The 14,232-nt window shown below is 48.0% G+C and overlaps 1 protein-coding gene across 1 annotated transcript in view; it reads right to left on the bottom strand.

The window, feature by feature from the left end:
- Positions 1-246: 246 nt before the first annotated feature.
- Positions 247-14,232, bottom strand: part of LOC142588674 (putative phospholipase B-like 2) — a 38,455-nt gene continuing 24,469 nt past the window's right edge. Inside the window, exons 6-11 of the mRNA XM_075700495.1 lie at positions 11,667-11,827; positions 4,185-4,277; positions 2,786-2,857; positions 2,136-2,288; positions 1,382-1,541; positions 247-456 (exon numbers count right to left, since the gene is read on the bottom strand). Coding sequence (XP_075556610.1) covers positions 265-456; positions 1,382-1,541; positions 2,136-2,288; positions 2,786-2,857; positions 4,185-4,277; positions 11,667-11,827 — 831 coding nt within the window. The 3' untranslated portion in view covers positions 247-264. The remainder of the gene's footprint in view (positions 457-1,381; positions 1,542-2,135; positions 2,289-2,785; positions 2,858-4,184; positions 4,278-11,666; positions 11,828-14,232) is intronic.

The raw sequence follows: 14,232 nt of genomic DNA, 5'->3' as shown, positions 1-14,232 counted from the left end.
AGTTCATATGGGCACTCAACTTTGAAGTTTATATTCACTTTGCATCGAATATCGAGAAAACAAACGGCCTTTAAGCTCAAGGACTATACCAATGTTCTTGTAGTTTCCACAAGTGTTGATGCATCATTACGTATTTATTTTTTTCGCCAAGCAGACGACTTGAACGGCCCGTTATTAAGGAACATCATATAAAGCGTGAGAGTATGTCTTTATTTGTGTAAAGCCACCGCCCAGCCACCGAAACGCGACCGCTCCTGGCGGGCTTCAGCTGCTCGCGCTGGTGCGCCTCGCCGGTTCCCATTTGTGTTGAACCGGCTTGAACTGCCATTTGTCCGGTTGCCCGACGTGGCTGCCTCCCAGTCCGCTGGTGCTCCACTGGAACGGTGGCTGGGTCCTCCACGTGGGCCCACTCTCACCGACAAACTCCAGCGAAGGAAACAGTTCATGACTTGTCACCTACATACGTAGAGAAACGCGTCTGAGATAGGACAATCAAAGGGACAGCCACACTTCTGCTTTGGAGAACGTCTGTCAACTGCCGTACTTCGCGCGAAGTAGGACTTCTGTGCCTAGGGTACACAACGACACATAATTTATGATGCAATAGTCCTCAACAGGCGGGTTGTGGATACCTTGGCCACACAGGAAAGTGTCGTTTTGTATCAATCGGCCAGCTTTATTCCCTCGAAGATTAAATTCTTTCATGCTTCAGTGATGACTGAAAGCCATGTACAACAAATATATGCAGAAAGCGCATTTGAAGAGGATAGAGATCAAGCTAAGCCACCAAACAAGAACCAGGTATTTCATGCTTCCGCATGATGCGGAGTGTCATAGGAAAGAAATTCTGTGATTGGCGAACAAATCTAAATGCGAAATGAGGAGTTCACTAGCATGAGGTTGCTCGGTTTCACATGCACCTCATAAATGAATCCAAAGGTAAGGCGCGATGACAAGGTGAGAATGACATGCTAGCGTCTCCGGGCCCTTTTCAGAATGGCTGACCAGGAAATCGAGAATTATACCGTCTGTCGCAAAGGTCCCTCTCGACCAGACCAGCACTGCGACTGAGGCAACTTGGATGACCTAATAATAAAGTGCTCTGCGCTTCTCTAGGCTTCTGTGAGGTAATACCTAAAGCGCAAGGCAAGCAAGCAGCTTTACCTCTACTATGAACGTGAGCACTTTTGCTTGTAAGAGTTTGCGACCTTGGTACCACTGGCAGTAGTCAATGCTGAAATAGAGGCCTACATTTAACATGAATGCTTTCCTTTGCAATAATACAGAATTGAAGTCCGGCCTTCGTGAAACGAAAAGCAAGTTTGCACTGTGTCAGTCCGTGTAGAAAATAACGACCTCATTTTGTATTAAAAACTGTCACCTTGGCGTCAATACCACCGACAGCCCGGCGCTGCATCCCTGGGACGTCGTACTGTCCGTTGGGGTCAAGCAGGTCAGTGCGCGCTGCGATGGCGTAGACCGGATTGTACCGTGGGGTGCAGTTGCATTGCGACAGTGGATCGTTCTTGTAGTCATTGTACCTGGGCAAATAGCGCGTGAAATCGATAAAAATTTAACCTGGTAAATAAATGGATGAATAAATCATATGAAGAGGTTGGGCATAGCTGAGGGGGAGGAGTACTTTACATTTACAATCATGACTTCAACTACAGGCTATATCGCAAAGTCGTTATGATCTGAAGCAAAAGTATATCAAAAATAAAATTGAAGACATCATTGAAAGACGCAGATGTTGGCGTTGGAAGAACGGTGAAAAAGACGCCGGTATTCCTATCTCTAAAAGAAACTAATGTCCTCCAGAGACGGTAATGTAAACAAAGCAGCGGTTATTTGAGGAGGCTATTACTAGCGAAGGAAGGAATACGATTGTTGTGGCTATGTATAGTGGGTCAGAGACACGTTTTCTTATATAATTGACGTTTGCTTTATACGCAGAAGGTAGTGACAACAATCTGAAAGGTATTTTGGAACATACAAATCACCATAAGAAAGAATCACCATCATAATATCATAAGAATCATAAGAATCACCACCACACGCTGCTGCACTCGTGTTCTTAATTAAAGGCCAACCAGCTTTGCCAGGTCCGTTTCCCGGCACAGCCTTGCACTTACCTCAGGTATGCCACAACGGAGTCCATGTCTGTAAGGTTGCCATTGTCTCTCTGGAACATCTTGGCGCGGGGGCTGTTCTCGTAGGAGTAGTAGTCGCCATATTTCTCCACACTATCTGGTTGCGATGTCATTTCAAATATTTCAGGAAAATATCTGAAAACGAGAAAAATGGAATTTCTTTAATATCATGCTGCGGAAACAAGTGACTACAGGCAACGCAGATGTATTAGGTCTAAAGCTGTGTTTCATACTGACTGCCGTCTCAACCTAATAATACTTGACGTGTCTGAAAAAAAAATAAAGTTCTTGAAGAAATACCTGCTAACTTCTTCCAGATGAACTTGCCTTTAGGGCTTACAACAATTTAAATTTGTCAGTTATCACTACCGCCAACAAAAACGAAGCTTCATACCAAAGCGACTAATTTACTGACATATGGTACACATATGGCGATAAGTTCTCCGTGTTCGTTTCGCGCTCTCGCTATAGTTCTGATTCTACGGAAAAAAAAAAAAATCTCAAAAGACGTCACTTTTACACACAGCATAAATATTCCACAATACCCAAACAAGTCAGCATTTTTTTTTCTGTGATCTTTTTTAAATTCACTGGTAGAGACAGGAACCGCTCTGAGGTAAATGAATACTCACGCCACATTATAGCCAGCAAAATATTTTCTGTCTCGAAGCACATGACTTATGTCTTCAAATTTGGCAGTGCCCCTGAAAGCACATAACATCACCGCAGTGTCATGAGTGCACAAACTATACTGCAAGTATCTTTGATGCTAATGTATTTTTGTCCAAAAACTAAAGTGCCACTTCAATGATTGCTAAATGTAGTGTCCTGCACATGTTATTCGACTTTCTACACTTCTTTTGAATGTTTGGTTCTTGTTTTGTTCTCGTTGTTCTCTCTTCTACGATTTTCTACGAGCACGAACCGCCTGCTTGGACCATAGGAGCTGTTCGCTGTATGCATAACATAAAAGTGAAATGAAATACCAAACCTCAAATTGACCAACAGAAGTATGAGCGAGCATGATAAATACGTAATTTTAAATGTGACGAAAGTCCTCGTCCTGTATATGGTACAAGCACTTAAAGTAACACAAGGGATATGCAAGGAGTACCTGGCAGGATTTGCAACCTTTAGTCCCATGCAGTAGACCATCATCTCTTAAGCGGCCCATTCCCCAAATGCGCAACGTTTGGTCCCATTCTTTCTGTGGGATATGGTATACATATATCGAGATACCTACATAACACTGTAGTTTTTTTTATGAAAGCCCCTCAGTACAGCAGCCATTCTAGCAACACGGCGGACCCGCTCAAAAGCACAGAAAGAGCACGGCCATAAGCACGACCGATTTCACATCAGAGGGGCACTCCAGACATTACGTCACTACTCGAGTCACTATTGTTCCGATGGAATAGCAGGCTCGCTTCGCCTTTCAAACATCTCTTCCGTTTCGCGCCGGCCGCCACCCTCGTAATCGGGCTTTCCCACTCAACATGAACGCTCTGCTAGTTCGCACAAATATAGCTAGTTTTACTATGCTTCTTGCATGAACTGAGTCTTTAATATCGTATTGCCCGAATCAGGTGGGTGATGTGTTTGTGATAATATATTGACGTGTTGATATGTTCTCAGTAAGTTCGTTTTAGCGAGTAATGCAGAGTAATTCATTGTATAAGACCACGCTTCTTTAGTCAGCCAGCGAATATTTACTGTAATTATTGCTGCCCCTGCTTTATGCTAATTTATGCTGCTAGGAGCTCTAATTCGCGCTGCAGAATACATTGTTATGGCTATTAGGTATGACATTTCAGCCACAACAACTAAATTTTCTTGTTTGTGGTCCAGGTTTATTGTGGTCTTTGACATGACGTTACAACGATTTCGCGCACTGCCCATAATTCTTCGCAGAACGGAATAGATAGGCGCTCGCTTCAATACGACACTAGTGCCATGTTTTCTCTAGCATTCCTAATACGAAAGGATTTAGTGGATGACTCGGAGAAAAAAGCTAAACAATTCAGTACTCACGGCATTCGTTCTAGGAGCAAAAGTGTCCCGTGGCTGATAGGCTTTCCAGGACTGAAGAGCTTGTAGTCTAGAACTAAATTTTGACTGTTTCCTCTGTAGGGAATAAAAACGCAATGACATATCGGACTGATAGCGCTGCGCACACTCCTACGTCGGTAATTGAATGCAAGAACAAAGCGACAAACTGTGTACCTGGGGACAAGCTATTCTGCCGTCCGCTCCTACTTTACAATCCACAATATAACGGGTACAAAAAAAGGTATGAGAAGTGATTAGCATGAACAGGGAGATGCTAAACCTATATTCAGATGCCTATGTAATGGTACTGTTTTTATGAAAGCCCCTAATTTCAGTAGCCATTCTAGCATCTGTACCGTGACATCGTACGCTTAACAGACAACTGTAACGAAATTTTTCTTGCGCTAAATTAAGTATAAATTGCATAGCATAGACTATCAAAGTAACCTTGGCAATGCCGCAGGTCTAGAACTTGTCCTAATTTCTCATTAGAAACCTTTAGACAGCTCGTAAGCAGATGACGCGAGCACCTGGCGGCGAGCGCTATTGGTGCAATATGACAAGAGTCCGAGAACTGCACCGGGCTTCCTTTAGGGAACCAGGCACATCTCTCATTCAACATTAGCTGGTTAATCGTGGTCGCTCTTGGCGTGTTTCTGGTTGTTCCGCACGTGGTTTGTCATTCTTCAAGGACGCCGGTGCGTTGCCTGGCCGTCGGGTGTTCGAGCACGTACTCGAACGTGATCGATGTTTGTGCGGTGCACAGCGCTTCGCACAGGATGGCAGAGCGCATCTTTTCTGTCCCAGCTTTAGGAGCGCAAGCGCGCATCGCGCCGAAGCAGGCAAGGGCGACGCGGACCAGCCGACGAACACAAATTAAGCACGCAGACTGCAGTTAGCGAAGCTCATAGTTACTATACTGGCTCTAGAGGAAAAGCTAGGGGAAAGAAATGGCAACTGCAAAGACGCTGTCATGTTGCTACGTGAATTTCGTAACACGCAAAAGATTCAAAATATAATGCGAACAACACGTACCACGCATAGGCGTGCACACGGGTGGGGCGGGGAGGAGGGCGCCGCTCCCCCTGATCATCTAAGAGGGGCGCTAAGTCTGCCCCATACCTTTACTCAGTAGGGTGTGTCCCCTCAATCTTCAAGATTATGGCCACGCAGGCTTTTGTCGACAATGGCGGCCGAGAACCCCTGATGTTGCATTCCGAGAACTCTTTACTGCTCATCTTTATCCTCGGAAAACTGGGTACCAAAGGCAGGCCGTTGTGAGAAGTACGTCATCGCTTCATTTCGACTGTTGAATCGATGGCTCAGTTTTTTTTCTTTAGGACTCGACCATTGCTTCCAACGAAGGCCATTGTTAAACAGTACATCTTCTGAAGATGGGGAACGTCAAAATGGCTATGGTTCACGATCAGGGGCATCCAAAGAGGCGACGAATATTATTTATTTAGGGATCTGCATTTAGTCATCCTCATCAAGAGAACCTTGTTCAAGATAACCATCCCGCATGAGTCGCTTTTGTCGCGCACATCATAAAAAGCGTCGTAGGAAAGTCCTGACAATAGAGAAAACTTTAAAATTCGCTTAGAAACTAAACCAAGAATTAACGCGAGCTTGCTATGATAACTACTTTGAAGCTGACACGCTGCGGTCCTGCTTTTTGATCTAGCATTTCAAATTCGCGGCCGCCGCTGATAACGTGTCGTTTACTCGCCGGTGTACGGTGTGCCCTTAGAGGTAAGTACTTACACTGGAACTTGGAGTGGTGTTACCGTGTACGACATGCTGCTGTACTCAAGATCTCCAAAGCATCTAATCATAAAAATAAAGCTTGGCAATGGTTTCACACCTCGCCTAACCAAAAGCCCAGCGAATCCGAGAGAGCGGTTGATTTCGCTTTGTTGGACAAGCCGGCATGTAGAGCATAGACGCATGTTCTGCTTCAATGTGTCCCCGTCTAACTGTAGGTAGATCGTGTTTGTTTTGGGAGTCATTAAACCGGTATATGCACGTTCAACAAACGGCAGGCATGATAGGGAGGAGTGGGAGATCGCGGATAACAAGCACTGCGAAAAAAGATGCGCCTTGCTGTCGCATTTCAGCGCTTGGCGCTTGGCGCTAACGATCGTGGCCGACTCTAGCTTGCATTACAATTAGCACGACATCCATATCAGCTTTTTTCGATATTCGAGAAGTGCACTGTCGTCGCCGCTGCAGCGTAAGCAATTTGGGTCGCACGCCGGGCACACTGCAACCGCGCGGCCGCAGCAAGCGCGAACCTACACCTACAAGCGCATCACGCAACGGTGTTCATGTCGTGTGCTTTCTGCCGACTCGCCGCCCCAACCCGGGTGCTGCGATTCCATGGCATGAGGCAAGCCTTCTGGACACCCGTTTCAGCACTCCCGCAGAAACAAGTTGGCCCAAGAAAGAGTGCAAGGCGCCATGCTTCAGGCAAGCTGTTCTATTTTCATACTTGCATTTGAATTTACAGAATAGACTCTTTCACGTCGAACTTAGTAACACTAGTAGCGTGAGCTAAGCACCACAATTCTTTCATCACGTCATGTATGGGAGACTGGCAGTGAACTAGCTCACCGGGTGGCCGCCAATCGACGACCCGAGGGGAGCTCACTGTAGGAACAGCTTCCTGTCAATGGGACGGTAACTGCCGGGCTGCAGTCAGCTACGAAGAAAACCAGCGTTCTCTAATGAAGAGCTTCAGCTGAGCACTCAGTGATGACCCTTCGCGGCTGTTGCCTTCCGACGTATGTCACAGTGACAGATGCAGCAGGCTTATGCGTTGCCACATACAGCCTCCTTTCAATTACTACCCGCAGAAAGAGACGGCAAGCAAAATGCGAAGGTTTTGCGCACGGTGCTTAGACGAGTTTAACTGGTCTGAACATAGCATCGAAAGAGACACTGCGCTTTGCTTCTACTGTCGCGCTTTTATGCCGCGGAACGCAGCGTGGAAGGGTCATTCAGTTCTTCATTCGTCTCTGTGGGCTTCAGCACATAGAAGAAAGCTGTAGAAAAGTTCAGGCTACAGGAAAAGTTACAAAGTCGTTTAAATATCCTCATGTGCTGGAACTCATACAGAAAATTCAAATCTTTAGCTGAATTGCTTGATGACAATAATGAGCAGCGTGTCGCTTTGACAGAAGAAAAAAGCAAAACAAACGGGAAATTCTATAACGTATTGCAGACGTTATCATTCTACACGCGAAGAGTGGTGGGCTCTTTAGAGGCAATAACCAAAGTGAGGAAAGTACCGAAAAAGGTCTTTCCTTAAAGATCGTTAATCTCTTGAAGCAATACGATCCTGTCTTTCAAACTCACCTAATTATGAACCAATAAACTCAGTGCACTTCTACTCCATGACGCAGGATCACAAGTGAAACTGTGTATGTGGGCCCCTTAATGACGAACTGCACCTCCGCTGCGGGTCGGCCCGGCATTGCACTGTCTTCGGGATCGGGCCACTTATGGGGAGTGCTTAACGCCTGCTTCACCTCCGCCGCGCGTCGGCCTGGCATTGCACTATCTTTGGGATCGGCGCACGTATGGGGAGCGCTTAATGCCTGCTTCACCTTCGCCGAGGGTCGGCCCAGTTTTGCGCTATCCTCGGGATGGGCCCGCGTTTGGGGAGTGCTTAACGCCTCCTTGACATCTACCGCACGTCGGGACGTTATTGCACTATCTTCTGGGTCTGCCCACGTACGGGGAGTGCTTAACGCATGCTTCGCCTCCGCCGCGCGTCGGGTCGGTATTGCACTATCTTCAGGATCGGCCCACGTACGGTGACTGCTTAACGCCTGCTTCACCTCCAACGGGGGTCGGGTCGGTATTGCACTATCTTCGGGGTCTGCCCACGTAGGGGGAGTGCTTAACGCCTGCCTCACCTCCGCCGCGCGTCGGGCCGGTATTGCACTATCTTCAGGATCGGCCCACGTACGGTGACTGTTAACGCCTGCTTCACCTCCAACCGGGGTCGGGTCGGTATTGCACTATCTTCCGGGTCTGCCCACGTACGGGGAGTGCTTAACGCCTGCTTCGCCTCCAACGGGGACGGGTCGGTATTGCACTATCTTCGGGGTCTGCCCACGTATGGGGAGTGCTTAACACCTGCTTCACCTCCGCTGCGCGTCGTGCCGGTATTGCACTATCTGCGAGATTTGCCCACATATGGGGAGTGCTTAACGCCTGCTTCACCTCCGCCGCGCGTCGGGTCGGTATTGCACTAACTTCGGAATCGGCCCACGCACGGGGAGTGCTTAACGCTTGCTTCACCTTCAACGGGGGTCGGGTCGGTATTGCACCATCTTCGGTATCGGACCACGTAGGGGAGTTCTTAATGCCTGCTTCGCCTCCAACGGGGGTCGGCCCATCGTTGCACCAGCTTCGGGATCGGGCCATGTATAAGGAGTGCTTAACGACTGCTTCACCTCCACCGCGCGTCGGGCCGTTATTGCACTATCTTTGGGATCGGCCCACGTACGGGGAGTGCTTAAAGCTTCCTTCACCTCCAACGCGCCTCGGCCCGTCATTGCACTATCTTCGGGATCGGGCCACGTATGAGTGCTTAACGACTGCTTCAGCTCCGCTGCGCGTCGGGCCGTTATTTCACTGTCTTCGGGATCGGCCCACGTACGCCGAGTGCTTAACGCATGCTTCATCTCCGCTGCGGGTCGGTCATTCATTACACCATCTTCGGAATCGGCCCACGTATGGGAGTTTTTTCCTTGCAACAAAATTTCATTGGAGGGTAGAGGTATGCAGCTTCGCTGTAAAAACGCTTTATACACTTGCACTAGAGCGCAGGACGACCTCATCGAGTCGCTGCATGCTGCGATGATGCATTCATTCGCTCAATGCATAGCAATGAGACGAGCGACTATGGACACCAGGAACACCTGCCCGTTGTCATTAGTTACGTTGTGAGGAGAAGAACCGACCCGTAGAATTGTTCACGGCAGTTCAGCCAATTTTTAGTGTTGACAGCATCTCAATATTAACGGCCCTGGAGCGTGCTCTCTTTTTTCTCAAAATCCCGTGGACGTCAGAGAGCTGTGTTCATTTTGATGGCACTGCTCAGGGGTGCAAGCTAAAGTGCATGGAGCAAAGCAACAGGAGCAAATCGCGCTGTCTATTGTTATGCGCACGGTCAGAATCTGGCTCCTGTTGACGCTTCTTTGTCAAGGGCCGAGAATAAAATTCCTTTTGACTTCTTCGGCACGTTACAGCTTGAACGCAACTTTACGTAATCTAGCTCAGTGTGTCACGCAATTTCTTGAACGCATGTCTTCGGCGTTAGGCACACTGCCATGGAAGCTGAAATCTTTGTATACTGGAAAACCAGAAGTGGATTTGCCGGACAGAAGCCGTCAAAGCAGTAGGCGATGAATACTCCGCGTCGGTAGACGCGGTAGCATAAATTATAAACACCACACAGCACCTGTAAGCGCAAGAAAAAAGCAAGAGGATTTCTTGCACAGTTGGCAATCTTCAGTTTTCTATTCTGCAAGAAAAGGGCTCTTGCTCTGCTGTAGATTGTCCTCAAAGTTAGCCGTTGTACACGAGGCGCTGATATGAAAGTAAACACTAGATTTCCAATAACTCACATAAATGTTTTCCGCGTCGCAAGTGGCAGCGAGGAAAGACGCTCGCGACAGATCAACCATCGCAACGGCTTTGTTGCAGGACACAGAAAGTGAGGTTGCGACATTTACATCACCGGGAATGATTTTTCGAACGCATACCAGGCGCACCCGTTCATATAGGTGAAAAAGTTACGTCACTGAACGCGTCTCCTGTGACTTTGCCTCTCGTAGAACGCACAGGTCTCTGTGTTCCAGAACATCCAACGACAAGAAGTAGAATAAGGGGCACAGCTTCGCAACAGAAGCCAACTGTGCCTTTATGCGAGCGTAACGAAAATGAACGGTGACAGCCTTTTTCTGGATATGCGAAATACCACGTAGACTGCGGGAAGATCTGCGCATCACGTGACGTGGCGTCACCTATACAAGGCCAGTGCTTCCACTCAAAGGCACACCTTTAACAAAAAATTAAAGAAGCGACCATGGCCTCTTGTTTGTGTGGACTGATGAGCTTCTACAACGTAATATCACATTAGCATTGCTGGTACGCTTTTATGCTCGGTAATTTCTGCTGTCCGCTGTCAGTATGAGACAGAACACGTGCGATGAGTTCACCATGTGTAAAAGCATAATTGTAAAAAAATGCTAAATTTTCCATGCGAAGCAGGCATTTATAACAATTGGCCACCATCGAGAGAATCATTAGCTCTAAAGTGGGCACAATGACGACAATGGTCAAAATGGCCAATGGTCAAAATGGGCACAATGACGACAAGTGTAGAGTTTTCATTAAATTTCTCGGGCACGCGACTGTTGTGGCTTATCAATTGAAACACGTAGTGCTCGGAACTGCCAGTGTGGTAGACCCTAGCTTTTGACAACTTGTGCTCTGTCAGAATACTAACCAAATGAAAGCGTACCCATCGCAAGCACGACGTAGGAATGCCCGCGGGAAGCTGCGGTCTGTGCACTAGCCCTATTGCTCACGTTAGCTGCAGATGAAGACTGTTACCCTTCTGTAATACTGCAATATTAATTTTACAGCGAAACCGTTAGCATCTCGTCGGCGGGCATTTTTCTTGTCCATGTCCGTGGACAAAAATGTGGATCGATCCTGGAGGTAGCGTAATACTGGGTCAATCAGCGGCGGAGATGAAGCAGGCTTCAAGCACTCAGCAAAGGGAAGCGAAAACTGCATACATACATTGTAATTACGCACACACAGCATACAGAAGAGCATTCGTTTCAATAAAGAAAAAGCACAAAACAAGCATCCGAACCACATACTGATGATAAGGCGCTCCTGATAGCAATCCGACGCACATATCCCTCCCCGCATGCGTTTCGCTGTAAAGATTACTGTTGCGCAAGCTGCCGCGGCGACGGCAGTTTGCGGCGTTGACAGTGACGTTACTAGGCTTTCGTATATAAGAGAACCAGCCTAGCGACTTATTTCATTGTTGTTGCAGCACCGATGTGGATAGGCAAGGCATAGTTAGGCCTCCCGAGGAGCAGTGTGAAGACGAGGAGCAGCAAAGGGAAAAGGAAACGGCAATACGACCAGCGGCGACGTTCTGTCAAAATTACCGTTACTCTCATTACTACCATTACTCTATCAGTACCACCAGTACTCTAAAGCAATTGAGCACTGCATACCCCCCTCAGCTCTTGTAGCGGTCGTTTTCAAGAGCTTCTCTGGGCATACACTTTAGCAGGGCTGGGATGGAGAATCAATTGTTTTTCGTCAAGTTTAGCCTCAAGAAAGGAAGATACTCGTGTCTCTTTGTGTGCTGAAAAAAAAATGAACCCCTCACCCAACTGTAAGTTCTGCTCATGAAATACTCACGTTCCGCTGTTTTCCGTTGCCATTGTGCGCACCCACTCTTCACCGGACTTGGCGAGGCGAGATGAGACTGCTGCCCTTACCCATGCAAGGATTCCTCCGCTGGGAGTGACCAGCTTGTGCAGCTCCTGATTGTCGTTCAGCAATTGTGTCTCCGTGATAGCCTGTGTGACGTTCATGAAATAAGGTTGCATAGGCTGTGTTACATTAACACTTTAAGTGGAACCACAACCTAGACACGCTGAAAACTTTTTCACATGAAAATTATGGTGCTTCTTTACTCTGGCCGTAATAGTGAGTTGCATAAATTACATCATTAGCTTAGTGTGTGTTCGAAGGAGGAAGAACAAATGTAACAACGATGAACAAATACAGCTAGCAAAGTAAGGCTAAAGAAAAACAAATACAACGGTGAAAAAAGCAATGACCTACGAAATGCCGGTATTAACAAAAAGTTACAAGATAAGCTCGCCATCATTATCCTTAATGTTACTTGTCTTGGTGAGTACACCCAATAAACGCTTTTGTGATTTGACTTACGTCACTGTGGCTATTCGCTATCATTACAGCTTGACACTATTCTATACTTCTCCCCTAGATTAGTCGTTTGTTTGCACAGTCTCTTTGTCATCCGAATGCTTAATCTTCCTAACTACTCTCCGAATAATGGAGACAGCGATAGCTTCGTCGAGTAGATAGAGATATCAACAAATTAAGCTCATGGCTTTCGCTCAGTTGTAAAGACAGATTTAAAAAATTCACTGTTGACTACGATATCCCGTAATGCGAAATTTGAGCGCAGCTCTATGCGTGTTTTTTTTTCGCTCTGTAGTGAGGCAACGCATCGATCATCGCACCGACTGGCAGAGTCCCGACGCGCGGCGCTACATACAGACCGGCCACATAGTCGCCGCTTCCCGCGAACTGTAGCTTATGAACTATGCAAAGTAGGAAAACGTCAAAGTGCCTGTTTGACAGAATACTTCTGTCCCTGCTCCTTGCATTTTCATCGAAATTTACAAGTTTTACGGCGACGCTGCTTCCTCCACAGTGGCAAGGGACGCGGAGCCTTCCACAGGCCCACCAAGTCTGAAATCTGCTATGGCAAGCTCTCCGGGTAATTAGCGCATTGTTTGCTATCAGCACTACGTCGTGGAGCTCAAGACCAACTTTTGCTGGAACTAAGACAGCTATATCGCTACCTAGCAGAGAAAGCGTGTGACATCACTTTTCATTGGCTCCCAGACCACTGGGGCGTAATGGACAACAAAAACGCCGATGAAGCTGCTAGGATGGCTCACGAGGTTGCCTTGAAGGAACCCATCCCGCTATCAAGAACTATTGCAGCAGCAAAGCTCCGCATATTAGCGCGGGATGCCCCTTACCCATGTGGAATACGCCAGGTTTCCGGCATACTCGACTGTCCCGCCTCGACCCATCCCTCGGACTGCGCATTCCATCTGGACGTTCCCGAACCGAAACAACCGATCTCTGCCGACTCTGGTTTGGAGTGTCTTCCATTAATGCATTTGCTTGCCGCATCACAATGGCTAACACCGTTGGTTAATAGTATACAGGCGAGGCTCCCAAAGTCAAGTGACTACAGCGGGACCCTGCAGTGGGACACTGGGATAGTTGCGGCAGCGATGAAACAATCGAACGTATCCTCTGTCATTGTCTTTCCTCAGGTCCCAGAGACAGTCACTCGTGACGGCTTGGCATGGCTCGATGGCCCGCCACTTTCTGAATAGACAATGTTCGTGTGCCGACTGATGCAATCTTTACACCAGAAAGCGATGGAGGCGATACTGCGGTGCCTCCAGTCAAGAGACCTGTTTGAACGACTGCGACACTCCTGCGTTCCAAGGGGCGTGCGTGTGCTTTTCTTTTTCCTCATTCCCACACTTTCTATGTGTGTACACCTCTTTATATGTTGAGCTGTTCCCCTAACCACTTCCGCAGTGCAGGCTAGCAAACAGAATATCTACCGGTTAACTGCCCTCCCTTTCTGATCTCTTTTTTCTTTCTATCTCTCTGCAACTTATCTAACCACAATCTTCACCGGGAAACGCTTGCGGCGAACGCTATGCGCGAAGGTGAGCTTTCTGATCCTTTGCTTTTCTCTTTGCCCTCCAGCGTGGCTGGTGCCGCCGCTACCGCGGATGAGCGGATGTGAGCGGCATGTAGTGGTCTTCATGGTGGCCTCCTCCCAGTGGCGTAGCAACCGGAGGGGGGGGTGGCGGGTGCAAAGGGCCAGTGGGGGGGGGGCGGGGGGCGTGTCATATACGTCTGAAGACCCGGAAATTGTCGATATCCTCGCCTTCCTCGACTGCAAAAGGGGGGGGGGGAGGGCACAGAAGACCTATAGGCCCCGGGTGCCAGACGACCTAGCTACGCCAGTGCCTCCTGCTCTTTCCTCCTCGCGCTCTTTTCACTATCATAGTATTTCCTCCCTCAGTGCACCCCGCATTCGCTCTTTCATCCTCCTTTTCCCAGACACGGCTAAACGGCGCACGGTTAGACGCGGGAGAGTCCCTCGTGTGCTCGGGTACGTGGTGTCGCAACACAC

The sequence above is a fragment of the Dermacentor variabilis genome, chromosome 7 (genome assembly GCF_050947875.1).
Source record: "Dermacentor variabilis isolate Ectoservices chromosome 7, ASM5094787v1, whole genome shotgun sequence".
Classification (NCBI taxonomy): Eukaryota; Metazoa; Arthropoda; class Arachnida; order Ixodida; family Ixodidae; genus Dermacentor; species Dermacentor variabilis.
The sequence above is the reverse complement of the archived record's forward strand: the minus strand, read 5'-3'. Positions and strand labels throughout refer to the sequence as shown.